This window comes from Panthera uncia, chromosome B1, assembly GCF_023721935.1.
Source record: "Panthera uncia isolate 11264 chromosome B1, Puncia_PCG_1.0, whole genome shotgun sequence".
Classification (NCBI taxonomy): domain Eukaryota; kingdom Metazoa; phylum Chordata; class Mammalia; order Carnivora; family Felidae; genus Panthera; species Panthera uncia.
The window spans coordinates 54,353,463-54,374,748 of NC_064811.1; the positions used below are offsets into that span (position 1 = coordinate 54,353,463).

Below are 21,286 nucleotides of genomic sequence, written 5' to 3' on the forward strand. Positions count from 1 at the left end.
TCATAAACATCATGAGGTAGGTAGATTAATGTTGCATTTCACAGATTGAAGCAGTTGGAAGCAAAGTTTTTAATTTTTATGACAAGATTTTTAATTTTATGACATGCTTGCATTTCTTATTAGCCATGTTAAAACTTTAAGGCAAGGAAAATATTGAAATCTGTAGAAGAATGTTTATTGTAAGTATTTACAGAAACAGCTTAGGACACCTGGGTGGCTCAGTCGGTGGTTTGTCTCTGTGCTGAGTGTGGAGCCTGCTTGGGGTTCTCTCTCTCCTCTCTCTGCCCCTCCTCTGCTCACGCGCTCCCTCTCTCTCTCTCAAAAGTAAATAATAAACGTTAAAAAAACCCAACTCAATCAAAAATTTTAATTTGCTGAATTTTAGTGGGCTTTCTGTGTTTTATCTATTCATAAAACAGATTTTCTAATGAGGCAGTGAAAAGAGCAAAGAGAAAGACATTGGTTGTTTAGTAGAGTTCTTTTGCTGCTTGTTATTTAAAAATATAATCTAGATTTTTAATTTATACCATATTAAGGTTTTAAATTTGCTGCCAATTTACCTAGCTCTGCAGCTTTGCCTCATTAAAATTATCCTCCTTTCCTTAGGTATAGTTGGATATACTTTTGTTGTTTGTCTTAACAGTAAAACTGTTTTGGTCCAATGAAACTTTGCTGAATACTATGTGAATTTAATTTTCCTCATTTTTTTTTTTTTTGCACAGAGAAACATTAGCTGGCAACAATCTAATTCCTGCGACTTCTAGAACTGTAATGTTCCTGGCTAGCGACAGCCACGTAACAGATGAGAGTAGTGGGGGAAGACTAGACTGGCCACAAGGGTTCCAGTCATTTGTAACAAGGTTATTTTTCACTCTCATGAGTGCATGAAGGAATGCCTTAAATACATCCCCTCACCCTCAAACAAACATATTAACAAAGTGACAGATTTATTCAGTTGAAGAGGGTAGATTCCCATTGATGTACTTTTACTCTTATTGTTGAATTGTGAATTTCATTGAGAGATGGTTAAACATTGCAAAAATTTTGGTCCATTGTTGTTCTAGCGTTAAAAACGAACTCTTTAGTTCTCATGGCACCCCAAATGCCATCAGGATTCCACAGGGATTATGTGCTGTATTGTTTACTGTCAGTTTAATGGACTTGACCTTTCAAAACAATATGTCAAGCAAATTTTGGTGGTTTTTGTTTGTTTGTTTTTTTAAGATGAGAGTATTACTATAACATTTACAACACAGGAGGCAAAACCCAGGTTTGTTTGTTATTTGTTTTTTTTTTAACCACAATATTTTTGCAAAATTCACAAGGCAATACTATTTATCAGTAAAAATGTGAACACTATTTTAAAAAATACAACCTTTTTTTAAAATCTTAATGTATTTGCAACATCATCTGTACTGATATCAGTTTACAATAACACACTTCACATTTGTTTAGCAGGCTTTAAACATTCTTTGACTTTTCAACTTATTATTCAACAGGAAAGCCTCACAACAATCCCATGAGGTAGATAGTTAATGTCCCATTTGGTAGATGGAAAACATGAGGTAAAATACATTGCATGACTCCTATAACACCACTCAACAGATCAGGTATCAAACTAAAAATAGGACATATGAATCCTGTTTTAAAAATCCACTTTTCCATTTCTCGGATTTACTTATGGCCTTTTGTATTTATTGCTCTCATTTGTGTTAAAATGTCACTGAATTGAATTTGAACTGAGCATTGAATCATTTAAATCAGTGTGCAGTTTCACAGGCACTTCTATGCAAAAAAGCTATCAGTCTTCTGAAATGTAAATATAGTTACACAAAAGCATATATTCATTGTTAGAGAACTTACACAGTAGAAATTTATTGATTTTGTAGACAGATTTGTTTTCCTCTTTCTACAAAAGACTATGTTTAGCTTTAATATAAAAAGGTCTATTATGAATCAAATACATCTTAAATATGCTAAATACTCTCTAGGAAGCTTTTGTTTCTCTGCATAGAAGGAAGTATAAATATTCAAGTTTTTACTCTGCTTCTTCTATTGATATTTAGTTATTAGCAGTCATCAACTCAAAAATTTGGTGACATTTTCCTTTTAAAGGGGAGTGTGAGTGGATGACCCTTTTGTGTTTATTGTATCTCAATATTAAGATGTAAATGATAACTAGGAAAGTTTTTAAGTTATATTTATCTTGTCTACATATGTTACAGATAAACATACATACATGTAAATTAACAAAAGTTTGTCATTAAAGAAATAGAAAGGCTAGATTTTTGTCTGATATATCAGAACAAGAAATCAAGCACTTTGGTCGTACATGTGAACCCTGAAGGTGAATACCGCTGCATCTCTGTAGTCACAACCCCGGTGACTGATGACCACACACCCTACAACTATGTCTATAACCAGACACAGTCCTAAACATATTGAGATATCAAAACATGATTTTGAAAATCCAGTAGATCACTTAGGGTTTTTTTTACAGTGTAATTTAAGCATTCTTAAATCAATTACATGATTTTAAAGAAGGGACTGCTTTTAAAAAATATACTGTTTTATTGAGTCCAAAGCACATTAATAATAATTGACAGTAGCTAGTTCATATTGAGAGACTACTGTGTGCAGACACTGTTCCAAGTGCTTTACTTTTACTAATGCATTTAATCCTCATAATAACCATATGAGGTAGGTATTATTTTTATTCTAATTGTAGAGATAAAAGTGCTAATGCACAGAGATGTCAAGAAACCTGCATCAGGATGCACAGTTCATACGTGGCAAAGCCAACGTTTAGCCTGGGCAGTCTGCTTCCAAAGCCTGTGCTCTCTGCCATTAGACTCTGAGCTGTATTTAAGTCCCAAAGCCATTCACTCATTTGACAAAGTGAATTTATCTTAAAACTCATGGAGGCTTTCCTTTCTTCCACATACAGGAAATATCCACATAGTGCTTAATATATGTGAGGCACTGTCCGAAGTGCTTACGCAAATCAATTCTCCCAACCTGATAGATATCTGACCTGGCAGAGAGCTGAAGACTTTACAATTCTATGCTTACAAAGACACCAGTTACTGTATGCTGCTGTACATATTTCTAAATAAATAATTGGATAGCTCATTCCACCAAAAATCTAAGGTGTGTTTTTCTTGCTTTTAATCATTTGAAAGCAACTCAACTAGCCTAGGTCCCATCAGTTCTTTTTATCCTCCTCGTACACATGGAAAAATGCTCCCAAGATTCTTCTTTTTCTTCTTTCTGGCCTGACTTCAATTGATATATGGATGGCAAGATGCTGTTAAAGAATAAATCAGAAACACTCCTTCACAATACAGCTTTTATCCTGAAGCTAGTCTTTGTGTATGTAAGTGTTAACAGCAAGTTCAGGTACACCCAAACATCTTCTAAATCACAAGTCTTATTAATGACAATGCTTTGTATTATTATTTAGAAACACAGGTTAGAGTTCAAGTTATATTGTAATTCCATGCTTCTCCATTCTAGCCAGTGAACGTCCAGCCATCAGTCTTTGAATGTTGAAGCTCTGAATTCTCAGGGAAGACAGCTGTTTGATACAAGAGTCACAGGTGCTCCAGGATATACTCTGAGTAAGTTTTTGGCAGCCCTGGCAGCTCGTCGTATCCTGTGAAAAATGATGTTCCTTGTCTTCCACTGGGGGAAACCATTATAAATAGTCCTCTTATTATAAGTACCACAGTTTCCCTTGTGAGGAGTTGGTGCTATTGCCATTTGCTCTGTCTTCCTCCCACAGGGTAGAGAAAGAGTTCGGTCACTTGTGTGCAAAGACCACTTCATGATATTACATAGGTCTGAGTCAGAGGATTTCTTGACATCCAGAAAAAGCACTGATCCAAACCGCATGAATAAAAATAATATACAATATGCAAGAATTTCAGCTTCATATGCCATGCATATAATTCATAGACAATTCACTCTAGATACCAGTCTTTGAGGCAATCCATCCTCGATACTGAGTCACTCTTGTATAGACCCCAGGTTTCTTGGGAAGAGCACATGATTGTCCCCAACTTACTATACCAACTAAGTACCAGATGTCATGATTATCATAAACCAGAGGACCACCAGAATCGCCCTTGAGAAAAAACAAAAATATATTTAGAATTATAAACTCTTACTCGGGAGGTAGGTCACTGCAATCATCTCCCTTCCACAGACAAAAAGGAAATTGGCATGCAGAACATGCAGCCAGACTAGAGATAGATTATATAATGTTTCTCTGAATTGAGTTAAAATTTTATTCTAAACTTTAAAGTGCAATGGTTACATTATTTCTGGTTCAGCATCCTTGTTTTTTTTTTTTTTTTAAGTCCTAGTTTTTTTTTTAAGTTTATTTATTTTGAGAGAAAGAGAGGGAGAAAGAGAAAGAGAGAGAGCGTTAGCACAAGTTGGGGAGGGGCAGAGAGAGAGGGAGAGAGACAATCCCAAGCAGGCTCCACACCGTCAGCATGGAGTCTGATGCAGGGCTCAAATTCAGGAACCATGAGATCATGACCTGAGCTGAAATCAAGAGTTGTACGCTTAACCAACTAAGCCACCCAAGTGCCCCCTTGCTAGTTTCATTAGACGCTTTTTGCATGGGTTAGTAAGTATATACACAAAATATTAAATATGAAGTTAGTATATATGGGAATAGGTGGAAAGTTTTGATAATCTCCGAATATTCTTAGCTAGACTCAATGTTATAGACTGATTCTTGGTCTCCTTGGCTTTCATGCACCTAATTATAATTATGCTTGCTTGCTGAATTTTATATAAACACTCCTAAATCTGTTTTGGAATAAGGACAGTTAAGTACATAAATAGATATACATGTAGAGGTTAAAAGTGTGGTCTTGGTATTTGAACCGCTTATGTTTTAGGATTAGCTCTATCAATTACTGTCTATGTGACTTAGGGTAAAATATGTACGCTCTCTGTGCCTGTTCTACCTCATTCATTTATTCTTTTGTGAAGTACTTAATAAGTTCCAGCTATGTGTCCCAGGCTCAGGCCTGGAACCTGCTTCAGATTCTGTGTCTCTCTTGCTCTCTGCCCCTCCCCACTCATGTTCTGTCTCTGTCTCTCAAATTAAATTAAACAAGCCCACAAATAAATGCAAGGTGACTACTATGGTAAATACTATGGAAACATACATAGGGGAATAGGAGTGGTCAGGGAGGTCAGGAAAGTTTTCCTTGATGAGATTTAGTTGAGCTGATATCTAAAGAATTTAATCTTTATGAAAAGGGAGGTGGCTATATAACATGTTCTAGGCAAAGGGAACAGTACTGCAAATGCTCTGTGACATGAAGAAACCTGGCATATGCAAAAGCCTGGGGCAGCGTGGATAAAAAGGAGTACTGAAGAGAAGATAACAAGGGGGCAAGTGACTGTGATGAGTCTGTAAAGGTCAAGAAAACTAGTCCTGGAGAAACCCTGAGGGTCTTGCTTAGAAGTTATATTTTCTATCTTAAGACTGAAGGTAAACCACTGGAGTGTTTTAAGAAGGAGGCTTACAAGATCAGATTAACATCTTGTAAATCATCCTGGCTTTCATTTGACTAATGGACTACAGGAGCATAAGTGTGAATATAAGGAAATGAGCTAGATGAATAATTCCTTTAGATCGGGGAGTGTGAGGAAAAAGTAGGGAAAAGGAGGTAAAATCCATGGGATTAAGTAATCTGTTGGGTATGGGGGAGGGAAAGAAAGCTAGAATGTCTTCTAGTTTTCTGCTTTAACAGAGTGAAAAGGGATGCCATTCACAGAGACAAAATAAAGGAAGAGGGTCAGGTGGGGAGGGAAAAAGAACAGAATCAGGTGCAACATTTTGAATTTGAGATATCTTTGAAATATCCAAGGGGAGTTGTCAAGTAGGAGTTGAATATATAAATCTGGAGATAAAAGGGGAGGTTGGGGCTAAACGTATAAATTCATGAATCATCTGTCAAAGGATGGCATTTGAAGCTAAAGAGGAAAAGCAAATCCTCTAGGGAGAAAGTATAGAGTAAAAAGAGGAGCAGACATAGAATAGATCAAAATTTAATGGCTGAGATTAAGAGAATGAACCTGAAAAGGAAACAGAGAAGAAGTAGACACACGTGTAAGTTGAAAATCATTATAAGCCAAGGAAGACAAGAAAGAGGGAGTGGTAGGCATTATTAAATGGTGCTAAGAGGGGAAAAAAAAGGAATAGGACAAAAATACATTTACTGGAGGGCATTGGTGGGTTAGTGAAAACCTCAGGAAGAGCTATTTTGAAGTGAAAGTGCAGAAATCATATTGAAATGGTTTGAAGAGTTAGTGAGAGGTGAGAAAATTGAGACAATGGGTATAGACATTTTCCCAAATATTTCACGGTAAAGAGATAAGATGCAGTGTTAGCTGGAGGCATTATAAGTCAAGAAAAAGTTAGAGGTTTTTCCCCCCTAACTTGAGAGATATGAGTAGAGAAGGAGCTAGGTATAAGAGAAATGTTAACTATGTTAACTATGGGTTCAGATGAAGTCAGGTCTGCATTCATGGTGTTGGAAGATGAGGCAATGCTCCACTTAACGATTTCTACTTTTCTTTGAAAACTGGGAAGCAAAATTATCAGTTGAAAATAAAGAGGTTGAAAAAAACCAGAAGTTAAGGAAAGTGGAAAATGTTGAGTAAGTTCAGAGAAAGGTAGATTTGGAAAAAAAAAAAAAAAGAAAAATAGTAGGATTGTCACTTTTGTTATCTGAAACCTAAAGTGGAACCAATGTGTTATGTTGTATTTTTTCCAGGAGCATTTGACATCCTTGGTGCAGGCAGAGAGAGAGAGTAGATTGTGAAGTTCTTCCAGTTTTGGGACTTTGTCAGACAGAAACACTGAAAAGACAGATCAACAAGAGAACTTAGGATATTAGCAAAAGTGTTCAGAAAATGATTAATAGTGAAATCTAAATTGGACAAGTGGACAATGGAAGAAAGGATTAATGGAATGTGATAAAGCAGAGAAGCGATGGTCTATAGGTCTTTATGAAGTTGAAGAAAAGTGGTATTTTATTTGGCCAACAAATATCTGTGCCAGGCACTGATTTAGGTGTTGTTAATACAATAGTGAATTAAATAGACCCCCCCAAATCTGTGCCTTCTTGAAGTTTATATTCTAGTTTAATGGGAGAGACAGACAATAAACCATCTAAATAAATTGTCTGTTGGATGGCAATAGAAGGTAAAGGTAAAGATAAAACAAAGAAGGGACATAATGTACATTTGTGTAGGCTGTGTAAGTTGGGGAGTGAGGATGGGTAGACAGGGGTATAATATAAAGGGTATGGCCAAGGGAGCAGGAATAGCTTGACATGCAGGCAGGAAGTTAAATAGGAAGATTGGGGAATCAGTGTTCTTGGAGATGAAAGGCTCAAAATGTGGCCCTAGAAATGTGGCTCAGAAGTGGAGATCAATGGGAGTAGGAGGTCTAGGAACTAAGAATCCAGCATTTAAATGAGCCAGTGTTAATAATTCAGGCTTGGGATGGACAGGAAACCTGTTTCAAGTGTTAACGTCATTAATAGTGGGAGGGACACAGAGACTTGGAGGCCAGGAGATGAAGTAAGATACATGAGATATGATGCCAGAGCTGAATAAGGTGATCTTCAGAGGAGAGGTTTCTCTGTCTTTTGTTTCGAATTCTGTTTAAGAAAATAACAATAGAACAGAAGAGTAATTGTTTGAACCAAAAATAGGGAGCAATAGACTTTAATCTCCCAATTTGTAAAAATCGTACCTCTTTGATTTCACTATTTTAAATGAAATAAGCACTTGGCTTGACATACAGTAAATACTTAATACAAGAACTTTTTAAATTATGATTATTAAATAAGCTGAATTCTTGGTGAAATAGATGACTTTTTTTCTGCTAGGGGAAATGTATGCCAAATTTATAAATAGCTAATGGGAATTTTCAAAGTTTTGAACTTGACTTTGGACTTACCTTACACGCATCTACTTTTCCTTCCATGAATCCAGCACATAACATTCCTGAAGTTATCAGGCCATCATACACATCCTTTCTGTTACACACATCCGTGCTTATGGTTTCCACCCTGGCTTGCCGAAGTTTGTTTTGCGTGGGTCCTATTATATAAACACACACATACAAACACACACACACAAGCAAAAAATATGTTCTTTGAATATAACTGTATCTAAGACATGGAATAAGTATGTGTTGTATATTTCTAGGAACAAAAGCACAAAATCAAAAGATTATTTTATTAACATTAATTATAATTATTGCCTTATTTATGTTCTGTATCATAAATGTCTAAATTCAAGGAACCATGCATATGCATACCCCAATATTATATCATATCTGTGAATCTTCAAGCCATTAGAAATCCTTAAAACTGGGGCGCCTGGGTGGCTCAGTCGGTTGAGCATCCGGCTTCAGTTCAGGTCATGATCTCGTGGTCTGTGAGTTTGAGCCCCTCATCGGGCTCTGTGCTGACAGCTCAGAGCCAGGAGCCTGCTTCGGATTCTGTGTCCCTCCATCTCTCTCTGCCCCTCCCCCACTCATACTCTGTCTGTCTCTGTCTCAGAAATAAATAAACATAAAAAAAGGAGAAATCCTTACAACTACATGTAATAGTGTGTGTGTTTGTGTGTGTGTGTGTCTACACTTTTTTTTTTCATGAGGAGAGGGTTCATCACACTGATCTTGACTAACCAGTAGCCTTTTATGTATAAGGAAATCAAGCCTCAGGGAAGTACACTGATTTTCTGAAAGATATTCAAGTAAAAACCAGTACATGAGCTGCACAGAGCTATGTTCCCTACTCTGTGCTGTAGCGAATTATTTAGAGGTGACTTGAAGCATGGGAAAAAGAACCGATGCCCACAATATGCCATAAATGTGATGCCAGTACAAAGCAAGACTGGATTTTAGAAGAAGGTAAATAGCATATGGTTCCAGATTGAAGCTGCTGGTGAATAGTCTTACACTAGTGATAAGAGAAGAGAACACAAAAAGAGACTTATAACAACATCTCACAAAGTCACACTAGAGATGCATGGAGCATTTGGGAAATTTCACATATAACAGAGTTCTGTCAAGAAAAAAAAAATCCAGATTTAAATATTTATTAGCAAGGGTGCCTGGGTGGCTTAGTCGGTTGAGTGTCCGACTTCGGCTCAGGTCATGATTTCACAGTTCATGTGTTCGAACCCTGCATCGGGCTCTGTGCTGACAGCTCAGAGCCTGGAGCCTGCTTCAGATTCTGTCTCCCTCTTTCTCTGCCCCTTCCTGCTCATGCTCTGTCTCTCTCTCTCTCTCTCAAAATAAATAAACATTATAAAAAATGTAAATATATATTAACATTTGTCTCTTAATTTTTTCAGGATATCTTTGACAGAACCTTAAACATTTATTTCCCATTTTATTTTATCTGTTTTTTTTTTAAGTTTATTTTGAGAGAGAGAGTATGTGAGTAGGGAAAGAGAGAGGGAGAGAGAATCCTGAGCAGGCTCCATGTTGTCGGCACAGAGCTCAACACAGGGCTCAAACCCAGTAACCAGGACATCATGACCTGAGCTAAAATCAGGAGTTGGACACTCAACTGACTGAGCCACCCAGGCACCCCTTTTTTCCCATTTTAAAATATTCAATTAATCTCTCTATTTAGAGTGAAATGAACTGGTACCTAGAAATATTAAATTCTGGTCTTCAATTTATAAAATTTTAGAACTGATGTCTTTGAACCAACCAGGAGGTGACACAGGTGAAAAGAAATGTATGTTAAATTAAATAATCAAAATGAAAATTCTCAAAACATTCACAAAACACTTTTATGTTTATGGTCATCATAAATCCCCATTAAATGAGGAAGAAAGAAAGAAAGAAAGAAAAAAAAAAAAAAAAAAAAAAAAAAAAAAAAAAGAAAGAAAAAAAAAGAAAGAAAGAAAGAAAGAAAAGAGAAAGAAAAAGTTATCAGTAAGACTGTGATCTGAAGTATATGCTAACTAGGAGCTTCTACATTGGGAAATATACAATTCAGAATCATTTACTCCCTTATAGTCCCATAGTATTTTGTCCCTTCTTGTAGCACCTAAAGTAGTCTGATATGCTGTTCTCAGTTAGCCTCACCCCTTTTTCATCATTGCTCCAATTAATTGTGAATTCAAGGAATGGGACCTGATTCCTTTTTAACCTACAAATTCCTGTTCTGCTCTGGGCTGTACACATTGGAACCATCATTATTTTTATGAAAAGTCTAAAGAGAGATTCTCTAGGACAGCTTGTTAGAGCTCAAGACAATTGTGTACTAAGTATATTAGGTTGAACCACTCACCATCATCTACAATGGATCCAAAACCTGTGACAAATACACTTGTTTTAGGTGGCAACTTTATAGATGAATCTGGGAGGCAAACTCTCTGGACTATATTTGAAAACTCAACTCGGTTGGTAAGCTGAGCCAAGGCAATGTCATTTTCATTTGTTTCCCTATGGTAATTTTCATGAAGGATAATTTTCCCCAGGCTTCGTTGCACTGCAGGTGGTGTAATAGTTGTACCAAAAGTAGCAATCCATTGACTTGGGTCTTTATTTCTGCAAAAAAAATCACAGGGTAAGATTTGTGATGCTTACCTGTGTCATCTAAAAAAGATTGAGACTGTATTTCTCACAACTATTGGGATTATGCTCCTGAAAAATCTCTCTGGTGAGAGAATTTGCAGTTGTTGGCCTTAAGGCAGAGAGTTTAAAATATTAATGAGACAAATGCGAGTACAAAAGCTCTTAAAGATATTTTGGAATTTCCATGCTTTGTTTAGATTAATAGTAGTAATGGGTATTTTATAATTAATTGTCAATCTTCTAATTCCTTGTTCATTAAAAACTCTTCAGATTCTCTTTCTTCTATAATTTCAATGAAATGTGTAGAAATTCATTTTGTTTTGGGTAATATGGATAGTAGGAGGCATTTTCCCTGCGTATCAGATACTTCATCCATTCTAACTTTATGACTCACTTGTTGGCTCTTGTTTCTGGGTCTTACCATGATCTTTGGGACAAAGTATAATCTGGCCTGCTTCACAAACCCTCATGTGTATACAGGTTTGTTTTTTTGCCCTCTGCCCATACACAACCCCAATATTCAAGGGCTAAGCAGATTTAACTCCATGTCAGGCTGTTAGAGGTTCTTTCCTACTCCCCAATCCCTTTGATCTGGCTTTCTCAGTCCCTCTTAGTATTTTTCAGGCTCTCCCTTCACACAGAAGTTTTTCTCTCTCACGAGGTTGTATTACAAGGAAATTCTGTCTAGTCCTATTATCTCTTTACCTCCCTATTTGTCCTCAAAGTCCAGTTCCCTCTTTTTCTAATTATTCCTGTGAGGAATGACTAGAAATACTGTATATATAAACTTGAAATTCTCTATGTAAAGGAAACTTATGTAGAAGGAAATCACACAGAGGAGAACTCATAAAGGGGATTTCCTCATTCATACAGGATTACAATGCTGGTGAATCATAAACTTCTTAGTGAAAAACCAGAAAGATCAGTGATTTTCAAAGTACTCTGCACTGCTTCAGGATGAGCAGGACTGGTGGGTGTGGGAGTAGGGAGGGGGAGGAAAGGGACATGGTGGGGAGCTGGAGATAGGGAAGGCTGTTTTACTTATTTATACTTTAAAGGAATGTTTTATTTGATGCAGAAATCTTAGGGCTGAAGATTTCTTTTGAAAACTAGAATTCTGGTAGATAAGAAGACATATGTGATTTCAGTCCTTAAGGAACTCATAAACCAATTGAGTAGATCAAATAGAGATACCCTATCCCGGGAGGCCTGAGTGGCTCAGTTGGTTAAGTTACTGATTCTTGATTTCAGCTCAGATCATCATCCCACGGTTTGTGAGTTCGAACCCCACATTGGGCTCCATGCTGCCAGCACAGAGCCTGCTTGGGATTCTCTCTCTCTTTCTCTCTCTGTCCCTTTCCCACCTGATATCTCTATCTCCTTCTCTCAAAATAAATTAATGAACATTAAAAAAATAAATTATAGAAATACCCTATCACTCCGTGCATTATGTGCCAGAAAGGAGACCTCATTTAAAAGGCCCAGCTCAATCCATGCTTTATGGATAAGGACACTGAAAATCAGAAGTTAAATGGCTTGCCCAGGTATGTGATAGATCCAGCTGGTTAGTGTCAGAGAGAGATGGCCTGGGGCTCCTGACATGCTGTCAAGAACATTTTCATGATGTCAAGGACATCCACACTGGTTCACAAAGGTTGGGATAGTTTTTCATGAACACCAAGGTACAAAGATTTGTCTTAAACACAATTTTTAAGATTACACTATTTCTGTAGAAAAAATACACTTATAAAATTTTAAAAGCTATTTGGATAATTGTAATATTGTCTTCAAAGTACACTGTATTTTTTCTTCACAACAATATAAGGCATTGTGCAATTACATGAAATTGCACTGGGGAAAGACTCCCAGCAGCCTCGAGAACTTACTTGCGGAAGCAGTGAGCTGCTGTGAGCAGCCACGTGTTACTGATGAGGGTGGCTCCGCACTGATGGCCGGAACCTATGAGCTGGAGGCTGGCCTGCCACGGCCACTCGCCTTCCATGGCTGTTTCCCTCCCTTGGACAATCCTCTCAGTAGAGGAGGATGCTGGTAAAGGCATGTTTGAAGATGTCATCCTTATTCCGCAGCCTGTCACAGAAATGTATGTTAGCTTGTTTTCATGAAAATGGAGAGAAAAGAAGCATATCCTGATTTGCATAGGGTGCAGATGCTTTGGTAGTCCATTGTGCCTGCTCTTCTTTTTTTTTTTTTAATTTAAATCCAAGTTAGTTAGTTAACATATGGTATAATAATGATTTCAGAAACAGAATTTAGTGATTCATCACTTACATATAACAGCCAGTGCTCATCCCAACAAGTGCCCTACTTAATAATGCCCTTTGCCCATATAGCCCATCCCCCCACCCAACACCCCTTCAGTAACCCTCAGTTCGTTCTCTGTATTTAAGAGTCTCTTATGGTTTGTGTCTATATTAGTTTTACTTCCCTTCTCTTATCTTCATCTGTTTTGTATCTTAAATTCCACATATGAGTGAAATCATATGAGATTTGTCTTTCTCTGACTGACTTATTTCACTTAGCGTAATACACTCTAGTTCCATCCACGTTGTTGCAAATGGCAAGATTTCATTCTTTTTGATCACCAAGTAATATTCCATATTCCATATTCCATATTCCATATTCCATATACTACATCTTCTTTATCCATTCATCAGTTGATGGACATTTGGGCTCTTTCCATACTTTGGTTGGCTATTGTCAATAGTGCTGCTATAAACATTGGGTGCATGTGCCTGCTGTTCTTTAATCCTTTCCCAGTACTCAGTGTCTGAGGTTAATCTATAGGGGTCTTCCTGATCCTGTTGAGGTTCAGAAGAAATATTTACTAACATGTCAAGGCATCCAGTCTAGGAATTAACTTCTGTCTCTCTATATTAAGCATATATGGATGGATACACAGAGAGGTAGATAAAAATTTTATTGAGCATCAAAAAAAAAAAAAAAAGAGGTTAGAGTGGGAGAGAGCCAAAGCATAAGAGACTCTTAAAAACAGAACAAACTGAGGGCTGATGGGGGGTGGGAGGGAGGGGAGGGTGGGTGATGGGTATTGAAGAGGGCATCTTTTGGGTTGAGCACTGGGTGTTATATAGAAACCAATTTGACAATAAATTTCATATATTTAAAAAAGATAAAAAATAAAAAGGATTTTACACCATGAAAAAAAAAATATATATATAGATCCTCTGCTAAGTGTTTTAGATTTATTTATAGCAAGCCACTTTTCAGATGAGGAAACTGAGCCTTAGAAACAGATCATAAAGTGCTAGAGGTCATCCAGCTGGTAAGTGAACGAGTTGGACGTAAAATTAGGAGGATCTACATCAAAACTTGTGTTCTTGCTCCTGAGAGATAGCCTAGTACCAAATGCAGGTCATGATTCTCCCTTGACATGAATTTATACACAGTCTTTGCAAGTCCTGAATTTAAACAGTCTTAAACAATAATGACCTTTTTTGGTTTTCTAAAATTTGAAAGACTAGTTTTAAAAAAAATACAGGAATGCCTAGGTGGCTCAGTCGGTTGAGCATCCAACTTTGGCTCAGGTCATGATCTCACGGTTTGTGAGTTTGAGCCCCATGCTGGGCTCTGTGCTGATAGCTCAGAGCCTGGAGCCTGCTTCTGACTCTGTGTCTCCCTCTCTCTCTGCCCCTCCCTCACTTGTGCCGTCTCACTCTCTCTCTGTCTCTCAAAAATAAATAAACATTTAAAAAAAAATTTAAATCAGATTCCCTGACAAGAAATCCTCAATTTGTTAGAGTTCAAATCAACCTTAAATAAGACTAGAAAGCATATTGATATATTTTATTAATGTGTCTTTCTTTTTTAATTTTAATAAGCTTTCATCCAAGTTGGGGCACAAACTCATGGCTCCAAGAGTCACATGCTTTACCAGCTGAGGCAGCCAGGTACCACTATTAATGAATGTACTTTTCAATTATTTATATTTTTATTAAAAATACTAGGTTTTTTTCATAAAGGAATATTTTTTCAGAAACAGGTTAAAAATAGACGCCTGTAATCATGTTTATAGATTCATCATAATTCCCTCTGAGTTAAATAGCTCCAGTTTAAGGTGACCATGAAATCAAACAGATGGGATTTCTAGGCTAATATATTGGTAGTACCTAATAGATACTTCCTCTCCCAAATTCCTCTTAAAATATGCATGAAAGTAATGCTAATATAAATACTATCTACTAGTTGTGAGCCAGGCCTTTTATGTACTGTTACATATATTTTTCTCTAATTTTCTCAATTCCTATGCTAGGTGTCATCCTCATATTGCAGATGAAAAATCTGAGTCTGGTATTTTTTCAAAGGCAACAGAGCAAAATCACCACAACATAAGGAAAAATAAGAAAAAAAATATATAAATTCTGGTAGAAACTCCAATAGCCAGTGGGGTTTGAGAGCAACTTCTTGGACTATATAAGCTCTAGCTTGTGAACCAGAACTGTGTGGAGAATCCTGGTAAGATGACAAAGCCATTGTCTTACTGCTATGGGGATTCCCCAGTCCAAGAAATTAAGCTACACTGCACTTGTTCCCAGCCAAGCAGATACTATAGGTTAAGCCATCCCACTATGACTCATAAACTCTTTTCTTCCTATGTATGTATGTATGCAGAAGCCACATTTCTGGCACACCGTCCTATAGAGAGATATAGGAAAGATGAGAAATTCTAGGAAAATGTAGTTAACCTCATGCAGTGGTCTGAATGTGAACCTGTCAAATTTATGTCAAAATCCTAACTCTTACAGGTGATGGTATTACTAGGTAGGGCCTTTGGAAGGTGCTAAGTCAGGAAGGCAGAGCCCTTATGAATGGGATTAGTGCTTTGGAAGAGTTTCCAGAGAGATCTCTAGCCCCTCTGCTCATGGCATGATGATTCTTTAAATCTGTGAGTTGGAAGAGGGTCCCCACTGGACCACTCTGGTACCCTGGTCTCACACTTCTAGCCTCCAGAATTGTGAGCAACAAATTTCTGCTGTTTATAAACTACCCAGTCTATGATATTTAGTTACAGCACGAAGAACAGGCTGAGATGCCTCATAAAAAGTATTTAAGCAGTGAAAGGAAGAGTGCTGGCATCAGTGAATGCTACATTTGGTGGTGCAAAGGGGGAGACTGATGTAGTTTTCATAAACTCTGCTTGTAAGATCAAACCTTAAGCCTGCATCTTACTGTATAGTATGGTTAGGGACCCCCAAATCAGATGATATAAAAACTCAGAAGACAGACATATTTCTGAAAGTTATCTTCCACAAAAAATTTTAGGAAACATGTGTGTTACCAGCCAAGTTGTGCAAGTAAACATGATATTAATGTAACAAAAGCAGCCAAACATAAGAGGGAAAATATGCTGCGAGAAGAGTACACATAACAAAAGAGCTGTCGGTAATCAAATAAAATTCTAGATATCACAGGCATATCATAGCAGATATGAAATCCACATGGAAGAGGAAAAGTAACACCAGACAACTGAGATAAGTGGTTTGGGGGAGTACAGAATTGATAAGATCTTTCAGAATGTGGAGGAAAGTGACCTGAACTGGAACTAGAACTAATGATGGATATGGGGAGCAGAAAATGGAATTCAAATAAATCATTGGTGTTCCTGAGGGAGAAGAAAAAGAAAAATTGGAATGGAAATCAATCATCAAATGTACAATGGAACGTTTTTCCAGAATAAGACAAAAAAAACTGTCCAGATTGAAAACATTCATAATGTCCTAGTCAAAATTCAGTGCAAAATATAATTGTCCAGATTTCTTGACAAAAAATTTAGGATAAAGATTTCCTACATTCATCCAAGAACAAAAAAATTAACCTATGTAAAAATAAAAAATGCAGCAGCCTTAGACTTTTCCTCTACAACAAAACACTAGAAGAAAACGGAATAATGTGTATAGAATTTATAGGGGAAAGTGTATGACCCAAGAATCCTATAAGAAATTGAGATAAAGGAAATCGAGAGAAGGCAGAAAATGTACACAGCAGATATTTTAACAAAAATGAAAGAAAACAGAAATTTAACAGGAAAAATCCTAACTAGTTACTACTTTAAAACATTCTCTTTAATTTGAGAGAATATTAAAATAGAAATATTTAAAGAGAATATTAAAATACAATGTTAGGTGGCATCTGGGTGGCTCAGTTGGTTACGTGTCCAACTAGGTCTCAGCTCAGGTCCTGATCTCACAGTTTGTGGGTTAGATGCCCATGTGGGGCTCTGCACTGATGGCGTGGATTCCACTTGGGATTCTCTTTCCTCTTTCTCTCTCTGCCCCTCCCCTGCTTGCATGCACCCTTTCTCTCAAAATAAATAAATACACCTTAAAATGTTCAAAATACAATGTTAGAAATATAGTCACAAAAAGCATAATATCAAGAAGCTATGAATTTTCTTTTACTACATTCTGCAAGTCATAAAACTTAAAATTGTATTTGGTGTAAATTCATAAATTTAAATGTTTTAAATATTAAAAATAACCAGCAATAGGGGTGCTTGGGCTGCTCAGTCAGTTAAACCTCCAACTTCAGCTCAGGTCATGATCTTGCAGTCCATGAGTTTAAGCCCCACATCAGGCTCTGTGCTGACAGCTCAGTGTCTAGAGCCTGCTTTGGATTCTGTGTCTCCCTCTCTCTCTCTGTCCCTCCCACACTCATGCTCTTTCTCTTTCTCTCTCAAAAATAAATAAGCATTAAAAAATAATAACCATTAATAAAACACTAGGTGGTTTACAAAAACGTAAGATGAGCAAAAAAGACTTGATGAATTCTTCTTCTAACTTTTCTGTGACTTTGATTCATTATCTTTGTTATGAAATAGACAGTGGTGGGTTTTGGAACTTACGGCTGTTGAGAAGATTCCTCATCTTTTTGCTGTCGATAGCTGCAATAAACAAAAATTGAATTAGTTGGTCAAAGAATATGTTCCTGTTTATATGTGATTTTGTTCAAATTATCACTAGAAGAAATGCTTATTATCCATCTTTCAAGAGGGCATGAGATTTTTCAGTCAAGTAATATATACAATAACTCAGATTTGATTTGGTCTAAAATGTATAATTTTACATAGAAATGAAAAGAGAGCGTTTTGTTATTTTCTGATTTTTGCTATGAAATCTGCAAAGGACATTGGGAAAGAATGGTAAGGATAAATATCCCTGATTGCCTTCTTTGGGAGCCCTAGCATAACTGGAAGAGGCAACCTCTGATTCCCATGCAGCTGGTGCTCTCTGTATTAGGTGCACCAGACCATGCGTGTCAGGCACATGCCTGGTGGCCAGTGTAAAGGGGCAGCTCCAGGGAGCCAAGGGTATCACAGACTCTTCACAGCCCCGTTTCCGTCCCTGGTCTATAAACAATAGGAATTCAGTCAATACAAGTTGATGGTCTTCTCTCACTGGGGATTCTTCCTCCTGGTGAATATTGTAGAAGGTTGCTGCTCAGGCAGCAGGAACTAGAGGCATGAAGAAGCTCTGATATACAGCCTGTCCAGGGACACTCTCCCCATACCACTTTATGCCTCCCTTCTGTGACATCTTTTTCCCTTCACACTTTTCTTCACGTTCTTTTGAGTTCAATTTCATTGCATTTTTTTTTTTTTGGTTTGATGTTTGTTTTGTTTTGTTTATTTGTCAGAGAAAATTGAGAGGTATATAACGATTTCCTCAGGAACACTGACTTCTCCACAAGAAGGGATATGAACCCCAAACTGTACTAGAGGTTTCCTGGGCATTTCATTTCTCTTTATGTAATGGGAGATATATATGTGGCAGAAGAAAATGTTTGTAGCAGAATTTTGGTTATGGAGTATGGTTATAGAATATAATTATTTGATATTAAAACAATAACCCGTAGGGTAAAAGGTCAGTGTGCATGACCAAGAAGTCTGAAAAATTATTTTTAAAAATATTGGAAAAATTATTTTTTAATTGTAAAAAAAATCCCTTTGACATGTCTTTTATGATGGATATTTTATTTTAGCATATATGATCATGCATTAGGAGAAATTATATTATCAGGAATTGAAATTTAATTTGAGATTGCCCTTTATGGAATGCTGAAAAATATCATCTTTTACTTTGGCATATAATTGATTAACACTTAAGGTAGATAGTACACTCTTCATTATTTCTAATTCATGAAAGTTGTCATTACTGTGTGTGAGGATTCTATCTCAAAATGGATTTTAAGGGGGTTTCCTGATTTCTAAAAACAGAGAAATTAACTTTAAATAATCTTTTTCTTAAATTCATGGATACTTTGACGGGAACAGACTTTCTGGTCCAAAGGGCAAATCAGGAATCTCTGCCCTTGGTGTACTTAATCAGAACAATGAACAGAACCAGAGCACCTACCGCACGTGAGACATCTGCTAGTGTTTTGGGGGAGGGGGTAAGGAACTAAAAAGCCACAGTACTCGACCATGAAACTTATCATTGGAACCCCATGGTTATGCATCTCAGTTTAGATTCCAACTAGCTAAAGGTAGTTTTAATTTCTTAACATCTTTATTTTTGTCTACTTTTGGGGGGAAACAAAATAACTTTTTTGATTTTATTTTGTGAGGAATAAAGGAGGAAATAAACAAAACATTGTTTTAAGTTGGAAATGATCCAGAGAACTTCTTCATAGATCATGGCAATGGTTCTTCCTACAGTGGTAAACCTTTCTAAAGATGTTGGTTTTCTTGATACTATAGGCGCTCATCCCCAGAACTGACCTGTAAAGATCTCTGGGAGTCAGAACACCTGTGCTTTAATTTTGGCCCCCAAGGCTTGCTAATACCCTGTCTTATATCTTACTTGAGGCTCAGATTCCTTACAGTGGTGAAAATAATAATTTCCCTCTCATGCTTTTGCAAAGGTCCAACATGATACATGGGAAAAAATTTAGAAACCTTAGCAAAACCCCTAATCAAATATGAAAATAAATTCCAAAATTAAAATTTGCCTTATAGTGAATTTATATTTTAGATTTACATTGCTATATCAGTGGTGAAGTCTTAAAATGGGAGAAGACATTGATCTAAATTCTTATGAAAAATAAAGAGGATTGCCAAGGAACCACAAAGATGATAAAAGGACTTACATGTGAGCGTGAATGATGATTTGTTTATAGTCAGAGGCAACTGTTTTGTCTTCAGACTTTGATATAAAATCCTCTCAATTTTTTTCTTGATTTGCTCAGCACTATCAGTAGATGGGTATCGAAACATAAGCACCATAAGGATGTTCATACCTTGTTCATCTGGACTAAAGAGCAAAAAAGCAGATAAATAGAGATAATAACAACAAAGCCACCTCTCTAATTATTAACTATTTTTACCTATTAAGATTCCCACTAAATTTTTAAAAATGGATGAAATATGTGTATATCAGATTTCTAAATTATCTCCAGAAACGCTGAGTAGGATACAGAGCTGAAAAAAATTGTTCTCTCTCCTTAATTAGGTCACAGTCTGCAGGCGGTAGTGAAAGGAAGACATGTTCATGAAATCATGCTTTATATGCACTTAAACAATTTGCTTTTGAAGACATTATAAGCCACGGTAACCAACACCATTTTTCAGTAGTGGTGTGGCAGAGACAATGCTTTGTGCCCACGAAACCCAGTTACCTTTGCCTCCTGACCACAGGGCTAAATTTCATTCCCTAGCCTCCTTTGCAGTTTATTGTAACTCTAGTGAATTCTGTGGGCAGAAATGATGTATCCCACTTCCAGCCTGGCCCCTGAAAACTTCCCATACCACCCTCCCTGCTTTCACTCTTCCTGGATTTGCCAACCAGATACCAAAGATCTAGTGGGCAATTCCATTCTGCAGTCCCTCCCAGTACCCATGTCCCCTGTGGCCACTTCTGACTCTTTGGACTATGTCATGGAAATGAAGTAAACCTTTATTGTGTTAAGTTATTTATGTTTTGGAATTTGATAGTTTACGTATGTTTGGTAAGTGGATAATTAGAGAAAGCACTTATTAAAATAAATGTTTTGATAAGAGGTTCAAAGATATGCATTTATACCATGTATAGGTCTAGAAAGCCTCTAGTTACCTCTTGAGAATGAATTTCACCTTGAAACATATAAAGAATCAAAGTAGGAAGGAAGGAGAGAGAAAGTAAAGTAAGAAAGGAAAAAAAGTGGAAGAGAGGAGAAGAAAAGACAGGTTCTTCTTAACCACAGGTATTTTTATCGTCAAGAAATGAAGCAGACTACTAAGTATTACATATATTTATATTTGTATATTGATTGATAGCCACCGAAAAATTTTAAAATTTTTCACCAAAATGGGTAGAAAACAAGATACATTATTTCAGTAAATGCTAAGCCTTTTGGACATCATATAAAAAGTATATACTAATTATTAGATGGATTCTAATAATTTATTTGAGACTCATAACATATGTATGTTTAATTTATGCATACTGCCTCTCATCCAAAAATAAAAATGAAAAGCTATTAGAGATAATAATAAAAATGCAATGGCATTAAAGAAAAATCTTACTGCAGAGAGAGTCATAGTCTGATTATTGGATAGGCCTACAAAGAGGATAACCAAAAAGAGCTCATCTAAATTCTACTTAGCCCAGTACCAGTGCCATTCTTCCCCTTCCAGCA

The 21,286-nt window shown here is 36.7% G+C and overlaps 2 protein-coding genes across 2 annotated transcripts in view; both read right to left on the minus strand.

The window, feature by feature from the left end:
* Nucleotides 1-3,698, minus strand: part of LOC125922358 (transmembrane protease serine 11G-like) — a 53,805-nt gene extending 50,107 nt beyond the window's left edge. The window contains exon 1 of the mRNA XM_049630021.1: nt 3,598-3,698. Coding sequence (XP_049485978.1) covers nt 3,598-3,698 — 101 coding nt within the window. The remainder of the gene's footprint in view (nt 1-3,597) is intronic.
* Nucleotides 3,699-3,967: 269 nt separating this feature from the next.
* The window catches only part of LOC125922359 (transmembrane protease serine 11F), a 74,015-nt gene continuing 56,696 nt past the window's right edge, over nt 3,968-21,286 (minus strand). The window contains exons 5-10 of the mRNA XM_049630022.1: nt 19,760-19,923; nt 17,517-17,555; nt 12,526-12,727; nt 10,353-10,612; nt 7,997-8,139; nt 3,968-4,126 (exon numbers count right to left, since the gene is read on the minus strand). Coding sequence (XP_049485979.1) covers nt 3,968-4,126; nt 7,997-8,139; nt 10,353-10,612; nt 12,526-12,727; nt 17,517-17,555; nt 19,760-19,923 — 967 coding nt within the window. The remainder of the gene's footprint in view (nt 4,127-7,996; nt 8,140-10,352; nt 10,613-12,525; nt 12,728-17,516; nt 17,556-19,759; nt 19,924-21,286) is intronic.